This window comes from Octopus bimaculoides, chromosome 5 (assembly GCF_046866305.1).
Source record: "Octopus bimaculoides isolate indiv1 chromosome 5, ASM4686630v1, whole genome shotgun sequence".
Taxonomy (NCBI): domain Eukaryota; kingdom Metazoa; phylum Mollusca; class Cephalopoda; order Octopoda; family Octopodidae; genus Octopus; species Octopus bimaculoides.
Window position 1 is genome coordinate 21,211,127 of NC_142932.1, and position 18,260 is coordinate 21,229,386.

General features: G+C 33.8%; 1 protein-coding gene across 29 annotated transcripts in view; it reads left to right on the plus strand.

The window, feature by feature from the left end:
- Positions 1 to 18,260, plus strand: part of LOC106874089 (calcium/calmodulin-dependent protein kinase type II delta chain) — a 349,479-nt gene that overhangs the window by 169,395 nt on the left and 161,824 nt on the right. For all 29 annotated transcript variants that reach the window (XM_089352054.1, XM_089352065.1, XM_089352070.1 and 26 more), the window contains exons 8-9: positions 7,192 to 7,275; positions 8,155 to 8,249. In XM_089352054.1, the coding sequence (XP_089208180.1) occupies positions 7,192 to 7,275; positions 8,155 to 8,249 (179 nt within the window). The remainder of the gene's footprint in view (positions 1 to 7,191; positions 7,276 to 8,154; positions 8,250 to 18,260) is intronic.

Genomic DNA, 18,260 nt, shown 5'->3' on the forward strand with positions numbered 1-18,260 from the left:
CAAAGTCCCCTCTTGACCCAAGGTAACGTAGTGGTGGAACAATGTTGACAGAGCCATTAGGGAAAAGAAACAGGTTTGGAAGGACTGGAAGAACGGTGGTAGCAGGGAATTGTATCAGACTGCCAGAAGGGAAGCTAGGAGACAGGTTTACTTAGCCAGAGGGAAAGCAGATAAGAAAATATTTGCCCATGTTCTGCGCCGTGAGGACCAAAAGCCTGAGGTATTTCATGTTGCAAGACAGTGTGTGAGAGAGAATCGTGATGTTGTAGGAGAGAAATGTGTCCACATGGATGATGGTTCACTTGCATTAAACAAGGCTGCAAAGAGAGAGGTTTAGAGACACAACTATGAAAGGTTGCTAAATAAAGAGAATGAATGGGAGAAAGAGAGTCTGATGAATGCTAACCCAACAGAGGGACCAGCTATCCGAATTGACAGTACCTTGGTAGATAAAGCAATTAAGGGTATGAAGACAGGGAAAGCTTCCATCAGGAATCACCACAGAGATGCTCAAAATATCTGGCAGTGTCAGCTATAGCCTAGTCACCCGTATAGTTAACCAGGTGATATATGGAGTCATACCCAATAACTGGTGTAGCAGCACCATAGTCAACTGTTACAAAGGTAAAGGTGATGCATTAGATAGGAATAATTACAGAGGTATCAAGTTGTTGGATCAGGTAATAAAGGTCACAGAGAGAGTCATAGCCCAACTAATTAGGGAAAAAGTCAGTCTAGATGAGATGCAGTTTGGGTTCATGCCAAGGAAAAGCACCACTGATACTATATTTCTGGTAAGACAGCTGCAGGAGAAATACCTAGCCAAGGATAAACCTCTGTACCTGGCTTTCGTTGACATGGAGAAAGCCTTTGACAGGGTCCCCCAATCCCTTATCTGGTGGTCAATGAGGAAACTAGGGACAGATGAATGGTTAGTGAGAGCTGTGCAAGCCATTTACAGGGACACTGTCAGTAAGGTGAGGGTTGGCAAATGAGTGCAGTGAAGAATTCCGGGTAGGAGTAGGGGTCCACCAAGGATCAGTCCTCAGCTCCCACTTATTCATCATAGTCCTCCTGGCAATAACAGAGGAATTGAAGACAGGATGCTCCTGGGAGCTCCTCTATGCTGATGACCTTGCTCTAATTGCTGAGTCATTATCAGAACTAGAGGAAAAGTTTCAGGTGTGGAAGCAAGGATTAGAATCAAAGTGCCTTAGAGTCAACCTAGCTACAACCAAAGTCTTAATAAGTAGGAAGGTAGGCAAACCACAAATCCCTTCAGGTAGATGGCCCTGCTCGATCTGTAGAAAAGGCATAGGTAGAAACTCCATACGATGTACCCAGTGTAAGCTATGGACACATAAGAGGTGCAGCCTTCAAAGGAAGGCTAACTGGGAAGATTGTTTTTGTATGTGGCAAATGCTCAGGTGCTATAAACACTGAAAATGTGCAGAGAACAGCTTCTGTCACAATTCCAGGGAAAAAAACTACAAATCGTTGATAGCTTCTGTTACCTAGGGGACCGAGTCAGTATGCTCTGAAAGTGTAGCTGCTAGAATAAAAATAGGCTGGGCAAAGTTCAGAGATCTCCTACTTCTGCTGATGACAAAGGGCCTCTTGCTCAGAGTAAAAGGTAGACTGTATGATGCATGTGTACGAACAGCCATGCTACATGGCAATGAAACATGGGCTGTGACTGCTGAGGGCATGCGTAAGCTTGCAAGGAATGAAGCCAGTATGCTCCGCTGGATGTGTGATGTCAGTGTGCATACATGACTGAGTTTAAGCGCCTTGAGAGAAAAGTTGGATTTAAGAAGCATCAGATGTGGTGTGCAAGAGAAAAGACTGTGCTGGTATGGTTATGTGTTGTGAATAAATGAGGACAGCTGTGTGAAAATGTGTCCCACCCTAGCAGTTGAGGGAACCTGTAGAAGAGGTAGAACCAGGAAGACCTGGGACGAGGTGCTGGTTGTTTTAAAGTAACGGATCGAGTAGTGTTCTCATTCTCTTCAGCCGCATCATTATAGATTTTTTTCTGCTATTGGTGTAAGACTAATTCCCCTGTAGTTTACAAATATTGTCTTAGAACTTTCCTGAGAAGATTGTGAAAGCCATCAGCATCATGGACTCCAAAACTTTTGCAGAAGTCCTTTCTTCTGATGGGGAAACTGACTTTTTAGAAATCAAGGCAGGAGTACTCCAGGTAGATATGCTAGCTCCATGTTTCTTCATCATCGCTGTGGGCAACATGATGAGATGCACCCTAGATGTTCACCAACATCTCAGTTTCACTGTGAAGAGCAACTGCCAGAAATCAAAACAGACCAGAAAATTGTATCAGTGACACAGACTATGCAGATGATTTATGCCTGCTACGGCCGGGTTAGTAACGAAAGGGTTAAAGATATTGCAACATAGACCATATTACATTTACAGATCCAGCAAATGATCCACTGTGTACATAGGCCTAACAACCTCTTACATTTGATATCTTATTTCAGAGTTACTTGTTCATAATGTTACTTAGTTCTCTCTACTTCTACAGGTGGAGAGCTTTCATTTCATTAATGTGCTCAATATAATACACTACTAATGTATTATATTTTCATTGTTTACATTTGGTTCTTTGAGACTCTTATTTTGGGTGTAATACACTTTATGGCTTCCATATCCATTAAAAAAAATCTGTTAGACCTCCCTATGTTAGGCAATTTTTTCCTATATATTACGTAGTGTTAGGAAGCTAGTAAGCATGCATTGGCAGGCTTATTAACTTCCTAACACTTCATGGTAACCTATGTAAACTATGACAATTTTCTATTTTAAGATATACTCTGATCATGATATCCTCTGTCTCAACTCTAGGTTTCTTTTTTTATTTATTGTTTTTGTCTTTCTCCAATGCAGTTTATTTGAACACTTTATAGAGTCTTAACCTCCTTTGTAAAGTTGTATACTGTTGTCTCTCAATGATGCTACTTTCTAGTTGAAACAATATATATATATATATTAGACCCCCTTCAGTTATGAATGACCCTGAGATTGCACCTAGAAAGTTAACCTCCATGGCACAAGTCCAGGCAAGGCTGTTTATGGAAGACCAGCAGTTGTCCATGCATGCTACCCTCTCTTCTCCATACCACCAATGTTTTTCAAAATAACGGCAAATGCTGAAACAGCTTGGCACCAGTGATATTTCAACTCATTTCTACAGCTGAGTGGACTGGAGCAATGTGAAATAAAGTGTTTTGCTCAAGAACACAACGCACATCCCTGTCTGGGAATGTAACTCACCACCTCATGATTGTGAGCTCAACGCTCTAACCACTGAGCCATGTGCCTTCATATATATACACACTTTATGAAAATATATTTAATTATATATAGTCGGTATGATTTACCTTAGGAAGAATCTCTATGGATAGTGGCTATCTGAAAATTGAAAAGAAATTCCCTTATGAAAGTGCTGTTCCAGTGACTAAAAAATCATTATTTATTAACCTTAGAATATAAACAATAAACATTGAGGCTTGGAGTTCATGATATTGTTTTTATTTCATAGTTTAATATTGTTTCCACAATTTTATGTTGATTTACCTCGTGTTATGTTTATAAACATATTCACAACTAATGATCTAGTCATATCAGTTGCACAAACACAGTATCCATATGTGTTTCTTCAGAACTGTCTACAAAAACACTGCACAGGAATAGTTTAACTGTTTCACCTAAATATAGTATCTTTATCAACATTTAAAATATGCAGTACTAAGAAATATATATTTTTATCAGGAAAATGGCAGGAATAAAAACAGAGAAAAGAAAGAAGACAAAACGCTAGCTCTGTTCAACCTTGACTACATATGTGCGTGCACTTTTATGCATGTGTGCATCAGTTTATCCAAATATGTAGTTCAAGTATGTGTGAATATGTATGCAAATAAGTGAGGACAATTATGTCATCAAACTTGAAATATGTTGTCTGGCTGTATGTAAAAATTAGGCAGTATATGTGTACTGTTGAGGTATAGCCCAATTGTTTTTGACCAATCCCATTAATAGATGAAAGCACAGCAGACAGTCAGATAGTATTTATGAGCTATGTGGTCAAGGTTGAACAGAGCTGAAATTTTATCTCTTTCTGTTTCTTTTCCCTCTTTTTTTATTTCCTGATAAAATTATATTTCTTGATACTGCCTACTTTAAATGTTGAATACTGTACTGTATTTAGGTGAAACAAACTTTTTTTTTTTTTGCATATTGTTTTTGTGAACAATTATGAAGAAACACTTCTATGAGCAGTGTGTCTGTACAGCAGATATAGCTAGATCATTAATTGCAGACTTGTTTATAAGCATGATACCAGATCAGTCAACATGGAATTGTGGAAACAATATTAAACAATGAAATACAAATGATATTGTGAGCTCCCGTCTTCAGTGTTTATACACTTGCATGTGTGTTATTTGTGTGTGTGTGTGTGTGTGTGTGTGTGTGTGTGTGTGTGTGTGTATGATAGAAAATTCAAAATCTGTTTTTACTTTGTGAGTTTAGAAAATAAGTATGTTTCAGTGATAAGCTGTTTGACTAACATGTTACAGCATAGTCTTAAACGTATGTCCCTTTTTATGTTAAATAAGTTCCAGTATATTTTCGAGCCCTGGAATTTTCCAAACAAGAATTTTGTTCCTTGTTATATCAACATGTGCAAAAACAATTGATAAAAAATGTTTCTCCTTTGATGGATGACATGATACAAAAAAATGCACACATGCTGGAAGGAACACAAACTTATGTACATACCAAGCCAGACACAAATACACATTTCTAATAGTAAATGCACATGCACAAATAATTCAACAATGCAACCATGAACATCATCATCATCATCATCATCATCATCATTTAATCCCTGCTTTTTTTATGTTGGCATGGGTTAGGTGGGTTGTTGCTGCTCTCCTGAGAATGATTGAGAATTATATCTCTCTTAACCACTTTACAGTGCGTTCATGGTACCAGTACTAGAGAAGTTGTCATATCTTTGACAAGATAAAGGGTCCTGTGGACCCTATACTTAACAGAAAGTACTGGGTGTATTTTATAAGGGCACTAGCCTTAGAGAAAATAAGAATGATAGAGTAATAGATAGTAAGGGATTGATAAATGAATGAATGATGGATGTTGATACAAATGACTGGGAGGGAGAATATATATAGGATTACAGTAAAGTGTATGTGGTACATGATGGGGTCCTTTATGTATTTGCCTCAAGATGGATGAATGAGTTAATGTGATGAATATGAGAAAAGGAAATGTTGAGTATTGGAGAGAGAGGGTCTTATAGACTCAACAACATCCCTAGTTACCCTAGAAGCAAGGTATGGTAAACTGAAGAGACCCATTGTCATCTTTAGTCATACAAATAACCTAGTATAGTGAGAGTTAAAAGAAGAGTTGAGCTCATTGTGAGATGTGCAGTAGGGTTCCTGATGAAGCACTGGAAGTTGATCATCAAAAATAACATTTTTATGAAAGTATTGAAATTAGAATAATTTAGATTTTGCTATTCATTTTACAACAAACAGGAAGGTTACAGATGTAAAATTTACATTGATATATATATATATATGGCATGGCTGTGTGGTTAGGAAGCTTGCTCCCCAGCTACATGGTTTCGGGTTCAGTCCCACCGCGTGGCACCTTGAGCAAGTGTTTTCTGCTATAGCCCCGAGCCGACCGAAGCTTTGTGATTGAATTTGGTAGGCGGAAGGTACTGCCGTGTTTGTATATGTCTGTGTATGTGCTTGTTCCTCTCTCCCAGAGAGTGAGAGGGATATATATATAGATATGTATAACAATGTATGTGAGTGGATGTGTGTGTGTGTGTATACAGCTTATTGTCATAATGAATGAGACATTGATTTTTCCAAGTGTGCAGCCTTATGCTTTAATTACAATCTTTCACTGTCAGCATTACTCTTTGTATTAGAATAGTTTGGCAAGAAATTTGCAGTAAGCCCTCTCTCAGTCACCTCTGTATAAATGACAAGCCCTATAAAACTTCATACAAGATGACATAAACAATTCAAAACAGTACTATCTGAGCAAACCACAACGCAACCTATAAGACATAATAGCAACCATCTCTGAATAAATTACAAGGTCCATAAAACCTCATTACAACTCTGAATACAAATTTGTACATTTAAAAATATCATGTATTGCATCCAGTGCTCACACTGCTTGACAAATGACCTTAACATTTTACCAATATTATTAAATTTTGTCCGTATTACATTAAATCATATTTGATGCAATGTTTACAGTGTATTACACTATATTTCAGCTTATCATTAAATGGTTACTACTTAAAATATATTTCATATTACTAAAACATAGTTTTTACTGCTTATCTCCATTAGACCTCTTGGTAGTATGAGTAAGAGTTTATATATATATATATACATATATAGTGGTTGGCGTTAGGAAGGGCATCCAGCTGTAGAAACTCTGCCAAATTAGATTGGAGCCTGGTGTTGCCATCCGGTTTCACCAGTCCTCAGTCAAATCGTCCAACCCATGCTAGCATGGAAAGCGGACGTTAAACGATGATGATGATGATATATATAAAGTGATGGTATATTGTCAACTTAATGTGACAGTCCCATGAAAGGGAAGAATGCCACTGCTATTTAGCCCTAGGAAACACTGATAAAGTGGCCAACAGGAAACGGTGTTTCCTAGTGTTAAATAGCAGTAGCATTCTTCCTTTTCATGGGACTGTCACATTAAGTTGACAACATACCATCACTTTATTGTGCTGCTATTGTATAAATCTCTCTGAGAGATTTAGAAATGTAATATTTCTATATATATATATATATATATAATCATTATTTAGAGATAGGAGCAATTTGGAACATTTGTTCATATTGTTTGAGAAAGTGTTTTTTACAGCTGGATACTATTGTCTATGATGTAGAAAAGAATAAAGTGATGTCAGTAGTCATTTAGGCAGATTAAAGCAGAATTTATATCTAACTGTATGCATAACTAGTAAGGTTTGATCTTAGTTCTCAATTACTGTACCTTATTCAGTACTTGTAACTTATTTTGTTTCTATGTTTAAACTCATTCCATAACCATAAATAGATTGTTCTTATAATATTTCTGATGATCTTTATTTGGTAGGTTTTGCTGGAACCCCTGGTTATCTTTCACCAGAAGTATTAAGAAAAGATCCATACGGAAAACCTGTAGATATTTGGGCATGTGGTAAGTAGTAATGTTATTTATGTTCTATCTTCTTTTATCAACTTCGCTTTCATATTTCTAAAGATTTTCATCCTGAGTAACTCTAACCCTTGTGAGAAAATATTTTTAGAAACATAAAAAGATGCATGTCTACTAAGATTTTGCAATCTTACTCCTGAAAGATTTTAGAAAACATTTGCTTAAGTACACCAAGTCACACTTCAACTAAACAGTGACAAGAACATTCACATTTTATTTGAAAAAACATACAACCAAACTACCATGAAATATAACTGCTAGTTTAAAGATGTATGGAACTCTAGCTAATCTGTCCCGGCATGACTAACCAATTGTAAATTCTGTGATAACAATAATGTGTGGATGTACACGCGTACACACACACACACACACACACACACACACACACACACACACACACACACACACACACACACACACACACACACACACACACACACACACACACACACACACACACACACACACACACACACACACACACACACACACAAGCAAATGTTCATTCAAGCATTAGTGCTCTTAAAACCTACTTCCCCCTATTTCTTTCTCCTTCTCTACCTCACCCTCCCTTTTAAACCTTTATTCACAATTTTTCCTTCTCACAACTACATCTTTCTAGAATTCTATATTTATTCTTCTCCAGCAAACATTTACAGGAGTTCAAATTCAGTCACTTTAATTGACCATCCTACCTCACTAGTTGTTCCGCATATAAATGAAGCTGAAAAGACTACTACATGTTTCTGTCCTACTCATCAGTACCAATAAAAACTAAAATAGAAATTCTGAAAACTTATCATATATCCCTGTTCTAAAAAATATTTCATTCAGCCTAACATTTTGTTGTTTCTGTTTTAGGGGTTATCTTATATATTCTCTTAGTTGGTTATCCTCCGTTCTGGGATGAAGATCAACATCGGTTATATGCACAAATTAAAGCAGGAGCATATGATGTAAGTACAACTTAACATTCTTTCTTCAAAAGTAAAATTTTCTGTTTTTAGTCAGATTTAGAGAACTTAAATGTTTTAACTTGAAAGAAAGTTACTGATCTTTGGTTGAAATTTGAGGTCTTTTTCCCTAAGAGAAAACTTATGAAATTTCATGTAAATTTTACTCTTTCATTCACTCATTCATTTATTTAGTTTGTTGTAATTTTCTGTTTCATTGCTTTACTGGATTACTACCTTTTAATGTTGCTGTTGCTTTTGTAAATTTTTATATATACACTTCAATAGGCCTATCTGCAACAGATGCCTGGAGATGCATTCTGTTTTGGTTTATGTAATATTCTACAGATATCAACAGTTCTTTCCAAATCTCTCTGAAATAGACCCATTTCATGAAGTGTGGGCTCTTCACTTATAGCCAACCCTTTTGGGAGTTTTCATTGGAGGCTTTCCATATTAGAGCCTTACAGGGTCTATTATATCATGACCGTTTTCTAGAAATGTTATCAGTATTCAAAGTTATGAAAATCTCATATTTTAAGAGTATTTAAATGTCTGACAGCTCATTTTACTGTTGTTTGTGGTGTTACTTTTCTTTGTATTATTATAATGGCAATGGAATGGCAAGGATGGTAGAATATTGATTAAATATCATGCTGTGTCTAGTAAAAACAAGGCAGTTGTATGTAAAAAATTAGAGTGTTTTAACAACAGGTCTTGATATATTTACTGCCAAACCTCTATATTCAGATTTTAAATTCCATCATAATTGCCTCTCTTCACCATCAATTCCAGAGTTTCAGTACCAATCAAGTATTGAGATCAACTTACTTGTCTATCCAAACCCACAATATTTACAAACTTGAGCCCAAGTTAGAAATCAGCATTTTAATAACCCTTATTGTTACTATTTCACGGGTGTTGGGTTAACAGAATTGTTTGAGTATTAGGAAAAATGCTATGTGATATTTGTTCCAGCTATTTATGTTCCAAGTTCAAATCCTTGCATGGTCAATAAAATAAAATACTAGTCATGTACTGGGATCAATGGTTTCTTCTAAATACCTAGAAATTATTATTATCATTATTATTGAGTGAGAGAGCAGTACATGCCATCAAAGTGACACTGGGGTAAAATATTCAAAGCCTAGTATACCCATCATGACTACCCATCTGATAAGGGTACACTAGACACATGCATCACAACCATATGTGTGCAACATGGTGATCTCATATCAAGATTAACAGCGCATGACCTTGCAGTTGAGGCCCAGTTAGAATTTTCTTCAGGTCGAGTAGCCCATCCTACTCAAAAAGCCCCTGAGTAAGGGTTGTTTAAGGATGTTGAACGAAACACCCATGTTTCTAAAGGTGAATTATCCAAACCCCCAAAGAATTCTTCTCAACATATGGCTATGATGCACCCCCACTACTTCTGTTCATGATCAGAGATGCACATATCATCAGCCACTAAGGGACATGTTCAACTGGTTAAGGTCAAACAACTGACAAGCAAATCTGGGGAATTGAGCATAATATTTGCTGTAGCCTATCTTTTATACCAAGACAAAACAGTGTACATGATAACACTTCCAATCAGTTAAGATGAGAAGCCATGAAAGCCACTGCCTGGTACTGCATTAGAGCATTTATTATTATTATCATCATCATCATCATCATCATCATCATCATCATTATTATTATTATTTCAAAATTTCCATTGCACTACTTCTGTTTCTGAGGTGTGTGCATTATGTTTGTCGGTGAAGTGTTGAGGTGTTATGTCTAATTTACTGTGTATGAGATTTTATTATATAATTCAGTCTACCTATAATTTTGTATATCAGCTATGATTAGTTTGTAATTGATTTTTTTTTCTTTGTATCGAAACCTTTCCTTCATGCATGCATGTATTATGTATATCTTTTATTTGTAATTTTAGGTGGATTTAAAATGCATTTAGTTTTCTGTTTCACCTAAATTGTTTACTTCACTTAACTTCCAATTTATCATATTATGTAAATCTAAAGTTGATAACTGCGATAGTTATTTTTTTTAATTATTCCATTGATCATTCTGGAGCATCACCAACAATATTATTGCAGTTGTTGTTACTTGAGATTAATGCATTTTACTAATTAAGCTAACTGGGATAAATGTGTCATGAAATGGCTAATGTATTTAGACCTATAATCTTATATTATTATTAATATCAATTCCATATCAGAACAGTGGATCTCATAGCATAGATAAAGCTATAATCTTGGGTTGAAAACCCTTTAGGTTAGAAAAGGTGAATCTGCTTGTAGTGCATCAGTCCATAACATGGGTTTGTGTTTGCATATCTGTATGTGTGTGTATCCTTGTCCTGACATCACAAAATGGTTGAAAATGAGCATCATTGTCCTACTAGCAATGTTGTTCATTTCCAGTCTTCCATGGAAAAACACATCTGGTAAATACTACCATGCTTCGAAAAAGATGAGGGTTGGTAACAGGAAGGGCATAATGCTATAGAAAATCTGTTTCATCAAACTCCATCTGACTCTTGCAAACATCTCTGACAGAATCACTGGCACTCTATCAATTTTGGGTCAGTTGACTATTCTTTACCCAAGATTTCTAGCCTTGTATCTATATTAAAAAAAAAAAATGATAATAATAATAAGACAAAGAAGAAAAATGCCTATAGTTGATATAAGTGCTGATTTAGTGGGTTTTTAAAAAATGTTCTATTACTTATCTATTAAATTTTAATTAGATCACATGTGAAGATACAGATTGATGATGCATGTTTGAAAACCCTACAGCTTGATGCTTTTAACAAAGTTAGATTTAAGTATGAATTCAAACCTCACTGCACTTTCAAAGCCTTAACCTGCCATCAACTGTGTCTCACAGATTGGTCTTACATATATGTTATTTCATTTATATCAAATTTTTTAAATGTCTTAGACCATCACAATTACGGACAAGCTGAAAAACTAACTAAATATTCATAAATATCAAAACTACACTACTTTCAATGATAGTATTCATTTTTTCTTTTTTGTTTAGAGATTTGTCTTCTAGTTTTCTTTTCTTTACGAATTATCTCTGATAACAAAAGTTTTGGTTTTATGTAGAAATCTTACAAATACAATGTTAAGTTTGCATTTGGTAAATTTCTATAACATTTTACTGATTAGAAATGGTTTATTGATTTCTATAGATTATACTAATTTTAAAATATGTTTTTATATAGATAAGTATTGAGCTAAACAGATAGCTAGTGCTCTTAGTTTGCTGATGTGAAGCTGCAAGCTGAACTCTTGAAAATTATCTATATTTCCTTCTGGAATGTTCCAAGGTTTTTCTCAATTTTTAATACCTCCACTTCATTAAGTAACATGCTATATATGTGTTATCTGTCTGGAAAGGAAGAAAGATGAGTATCTGTTGCAACACAGTGCAATGTAATGCATTACATAATCTACAATTTGATATGTGCACCAAGATGGAAGTGAAGGATTGATTGTGTTCTAAAGAATTAACTACGATTCACATTTAAGGGTGTATGTGTACAACCATATATTTTTGTTCTCGTAATATTTTCTTTTTCATTTCTTATTTTTCTTTCCTGTTGGTTTCAACATTTTCTCATAGACACATATATTATTATCATGTGTATAACTTTTAGAGCAGTAAGGTTTTTATGAATCGGCACCTTTCTCAAAGCCAGCATGGAAAACAGATTGTTTCAAAGTCTTTTGTTTTTTAGAATAACTTGCCCAGTGCTACTCTCTGTAGGCTGCTCTGATATGGTTTGACCTAGTAGTTCCAAGACTATAGACTACTAGCACAAACACATGAATTGCTGCTCTTACATTAGATGATCCTTTTTTTTTTTTTGGCATAAATGAAGTCACTTAATCTTTTATAGAACCACTGAATTGTTGACTTTAAACTCATTAGGGAACCATAACAACCAGTGAAATACTGAAATGTAATATTTAAATTTGTTAATAATAAGAAATAAGTCAGTTTTTATCTTATATCTGACCAAAATTAAATGCAGAAACGAAGGTGCTAATGTTTCAAGTAGAGCCTTTATTTATGGTTTAATCACTAAGGGATGCAGTTCTCATGCTCTTTATAAGTCCTCCAAAACTAGAGGAGGTGAAGGGAAGAAAATAAGAAACTTTCCATAGTATATTGCAATAGGAAACAATTCATCGAAATGTTCATGCTATCCTCTGAATGTATGCAACAGAAAATACTCCACTAAAGGCACCCAAAGGTCAGATATGTTGTGCAAAATTGGGGAACAGATTAAGTTTACCATTCAATATTAAAGATTTCTCCCTGAATCATTATATTATCTTAGTTAAGAGGGCTGTTTGTGCCATCACACTCATATACCTTAATTACTGCTCTTCATTGGTTAATCACAAATAGTCTGTTGAAATTATATGGTTTATATTGGAAGTCTGCATATTAATGTCTCTCAAGGTCATAGTAACTGTAGTAAAGACTGATCTGATATCCATCAGGTTAACAGTCCAGTGTCTTAATTTTAACCACAAGGTCATTGTATCCAAAAAGTCTATTGCACAAGGTTCTCTGTAAGATCTGAAAGAGGTAAAGACCAAGACAGCGTGGCATGGTTAATGTGGAGTTAATGCATTTTATGTATCGTCTATACTATATACACATCTATATGTACTTTCTCACATGTATGCATATATTTTCTCACATACCTAAACATCTGATTAGACTATAAATATTTAGTTGCTGGGAACCACTGCATAAAAGTTGGAGTAAGTGGGACATGCAGTTTGAGTTGTAATTTGAAGATTTAAGGTAGTAGTTGAATCATAGTATAATTCTAAAAGGATTGTAAAAAGCAAAGTCTTTCACTTAGTTTTTGAAAATTTTGATGAAATCTAATGTTTGCTGTACTAAAACTGAGGAATAATTCCTTAGAAAATTATTAAATGTTAATTGTATTAAATTTTTTGAAAATTGTTTTATATTTAAATATTAAAAAAGTCACCAAACATTTATTAATGCACCCAAGTAAATCTTGTTAGTAAAGGGGTGTGTAGTGGGGATTCATACACTAGGAAGGAGCTTCAAAGTCTTTTACACAAAAAACTATGTAACAAGAATTAGAAAGTAGATTCTAGTGGATGTGAAGTACAGCTGGAAAGTTAGAAAGTGCAGAGCTGGAGGGAAGTCTGCAAGTTGTGAATATGTAAGAGATAAAGCAGTGTTTTCTTTTCTCCAGAACTTAAAATTGATGAGTAAATCAACTCTTCAATGACTATAATTAGCACAATAGAAGCAAGCTTGAATCTACATGTCAAGTATCAAATATTTCTATTTTTGTTACAATGTCTCATGTAGTCCAGTCAGATTAGTTCTTCATGTCAGGAATAGAATGTAATATCTTTCTTGGAAATAATTATTTTCTTACTTTTTTGGCGTGATAATGCTTCTGAAAATAGAAGTTTGTTATGTAAGATCTTGTGTAAGTCCTAGACAATTATTTCAGTCTACATTTTTACTAAGAGATAGAGTAATAATGTTGTGTAGAGAAGAATTACTTCCAAAAGTTTTATTCAGTGATTCAATTCTGCTGTCATTCTTGTTGTTTTTCTTTATTTGATGAACCTGAGCCAACACATGTGCACCATGGCTGATATTACATTTAAAACATTCTACACATATGCACATAGCAAAATTTTACATTTCACAGCATTCTTCACAGCTTAGAGTTCCAATTATTGAGGAGGATATACAATACACTGGCTTTGATATAAAATGTTATCGGATTATATTGAAATTCTAATGTGCAATTGTGGCTCAAAATCATTTGAAATAATGATGTATACATTCATTAAAAGAACTATTATGAACTTCATATTTCATTAAGTTTTCTTGTAATTTCTCAATTCCTGCTATTTATAAGTTTTCATAGGGAGAGGTGCAAAGTCCCTGCAATTTACAGTATTTTCTCATTCTCCATTAAACCTAGCATCTTACCACTGAGATGTTTCTTTTCCTTGGCCACAGATGACATGTTTCTACTAGAGGCTGACCTTCAATACAATAAACTTGGTTGTGTTAAAGAAGCTGGCCATCTTCAAGTTGCTGTGGTTGGTGGCTAAAACCACAAGCACAATGTGCCCTTTTTATTTCTAGTCAGATTGGAATCTACCATGTTGATTTTGTCAATATATCTGAATGAAAAATAAGAAAGTTAAAATTTGGTATACGCTGCTTAATAATGTTAGGTCATGTGCTTATTTTTTTATACATGATTCCTTTAGTTGCATGAAGCCTATAAACAATTGCATTTAATACAAATGGTGGTGCCCCCAGCATGGCCACAGCTCATGAGCTGAAACTAGATCAATTCAAGTCATATACAATTGTATGTACCTTCATACACATATACTTATGTATCCTCACATACCTAAACATTTGGTTAGACTGTAAATATTTAGTTGTTGGGCACCACTGAATGCATATTGACTTGACAGATTTTGTTAAGACAATCTTTACAAGAGGCATACATCATCTATACTAAAAAATAAAATTTTGAATTTCCTATAGTGATAAAAGCTAATGAATGCCACAATGGCAAAGATGAATTTGAGAGAGAGAAAATTTGAAGAAGTATGGCATATTCTGGAGAAAGCATCAGCAATGGTGTTTTCTTTTTCAGAATGATTTACAGAATTCCAATCACCAATGTATCAGTTTATTATTTTAATCTTTGATAAATATTTGTAGCTGAAAATAAAAACAATACTTTCTTGATCTGTTAATAGTTGGAAAGGTTTTGCAATTAATCAATATCTCCACTTTATGTCACTCTCAGTAAGGCTTTTCATTCAATCAATGTACTTTGTGTCCTTGAAAAATATGTTAAAGATTGATTATTTTGCAGCAATACACCAAATATGGCCACTTCAGAGGCATTAGTTTGAAGTGCAAATATTTTAGATTCATCAGCTGTTCCAAATGTAGCTTTGATAATACAGAATTCACGACAAGTAAAGATCACAATTTTATGATTATACTAAAAGATAACATGAAATTGGTGAAAAGTGGCTTTCTTCTTCTTTGTGCCATCAAGTCAATGACTTCTTTGACAGTGGCTATGTGCTTTCTGTGGAATTTTTGTGGAAGAATACAAAAGTGGTTTCTTGTTGTTTTCCTTTAGTTATTTTTTCAAGACACTATTTCATTGACTAGATGCAGACAAGTTCTCTATGCATGCCTGGGTACTCAAAACATAAAGAGCTGAAACACATACCACAATGCTCTAACAATTCCAACATTATTTAAATGAAGTAAAGTTGGCTTTACTTCATCTAATTAATGTGGAATTCACCTGAAACAGCATGGGAACATTCTCAGTAATCTTTGGAATGATTTTTTTTTATTATTTGAGGAAATTAATGCTTCTAATATTTCTAGATCTGGTTGTAAAGTTCTAAAATAATAATTTATTTTCTCTTTTTTTATCCGAGAAAATAGATAAGTATATTCATATATCCTTATACTATGTATACATTTATTTATAATTTTTGGTAGCCTCATTAAATTTGTCCATATTTTGGTTACATACTTCTATACTCACTCTACTTACAATAGCATTGTCAATGATAGCAAATGTTGCATTCAGATGATAAAAGTAATTATGGTATCAGTTATTCTTTGAAAAGTTGCTACAGCATTCTTCAACTGAAAGAGCAAAACTGATATGAATTTGTTGTATTTTCAAATTTCATATATGATCAGTCATCAACATGCAGTGGTACTTATTAATTAGATTATTTTAAAGTCCAGTTTGTTATTATATTTTGAGATGTTCTTTACCAGAGTTAAAATTAAAAGAAAGGGATATGCATCAGGAAAAGTGGGCTGGTTAACAGTTTGTGAATAATCTTATGTTTTTATTTTTTGCAATTTTTCTTAACTAAAACCTGGGTATCTCATGGAGAAACACTGTCCTATGATATCTCTCTTAACAAGTAACTGAGTAATCCCCCCCTCCAAAAAAATTGTACAAAAAAAAAAGGAACCAGGTATAGTTATAGCTTTCTGATTTTTTAAAATCAAAATCCTTAAAAATTTGAGATGGGTCTCAAAGCACAGTAGTTAGGTAATATATTGAAAGTTTAGTTGGAGTACTATTGTGTTTAATCTCCACACTTTTGTGGAGAGACATAGAGAGACATAAAACTTTGTTCCAACAATAAAGGTACGGAAAGATTATCCATTGTTGAAAATTTGACATTATTGTAAATATTGTCATTACAAATAATAAGACCTAATTACATTTCTTTGTGTTAAAGAAGCCATTGTAATTATCGAAGTAAATTTAATAGGCAATTTCATATTAATGGCAAAGCAATGCCAATAAAATTTTCTGTACTTCCTGAATCAATTAGTGTCAACATCTTCGTTATTTATTATAGCTGTAGCAATTTTTGAGCAGAATCTGAAACAAAGATAAATGTAAAAATAGCACTTGATAACATTATTATTAGATCAACATTTTTCCATTTTTCCACCTGATCAACATGGGATTTTTGGTGAGACAATCCTGTCTTTTATGAATACTACTACCATGGAAAAAGTATTTATAATCCTTTCTAGTTGCAGCCAGAGAAAGATAATCATTAGAATTATTTTGATTGTGTTGTAAAGGCTCTGATACTGCATTAGCAGAATATGTTATTGAATATGAATTATAGTGATTAACATTTATCTGAGGCTGTGCAATTACTACTATTAGTGCTTCTTGTATTGCACCATCTAACTTGAGTTCACTACTTTCAAGTAATCTTTGACTTATTGTTATGTTGTAAAATTGTAATAAAGACACTGTGTTCCTTGTTCACAACATTCAAGTGACAGATATTGCTTAAATATAAGTATCTTGGCTTAAAAGTCACAAGTCATGATGGATTCTGATGCTTGTTGTTTGTGATTTACCCATAAGTGACAGGCAAAATCTACAATAGAAAGGTTTATTAATGCAGTCAGAAAGGTATTATATGATGTAATGTATTTGCAAACGTTTGTAAAAATTGTTAATTAAAAATTTCTTATCTTCCTTCATTGTACTTCTACTTCAAAAATTTTGCAAAGTGCAATACCAGCATTATACTTTGCTTGGGTTTGCAAATCAGATTAAATAATACCAAATAATTTTGACTGTAAAAAATTTGTCCTTAATTTTGTGCTTGCAGTTAGCTGCAAGGATTTGTTTCAGTCCATCTATATTTCTTTGTACTTGTTGATTTACTGGATATGCTATCTATTGACAACACAGAAACTAAGCAGACTGACTCCCTTGATAATATATTTTGTTCTATATTACTTAGAAACTGCTTACCATTGAGTATCAATCACAACAACAGTGTTAGCTACAGTAGTAGCAACAACAGTCATAGCAGTTCTAGTTATAGTAAAGCTATCTCACATGAATCCATCAGAAAGTCAAGCAAATCACAGAATAAACTGATGTGTATTTTCTTCCAAAAATTTTATTCAGTAATTCAAATCTTCTGCCATTCCTGTTTTCTTGACTTAAGAGTTGTGAGCATTGTATTTAATATCTTTAAATCATTGCACACATACACTCATAAACACATGACAACTTCCCCATTTCACAATAAATAAAATATATTCATAAATAATAATAATAATAATAATAATAATAATAATAATAATAATAAACACATTCACATTTTTAACAATTATTGTTTCAGTATTGGTTACCTTGCACTTACTAAGTTAAATTTCATTTAGTTTTTAATATCAGTCAATGTTCTCTGATGTAGCAATTAACCCAAATTTTCATCACTTATACAAAGTATTAAGTTTTTATGTTTAATGTGCCTTTAGTATATTGTGTTCATCATCTGTATAATTCTTTAGAAATAAAAAAAATTACAATTTGCAGCTCTTCGCAATCCATCATCTCTACCACTATTACTTCATCATATCATA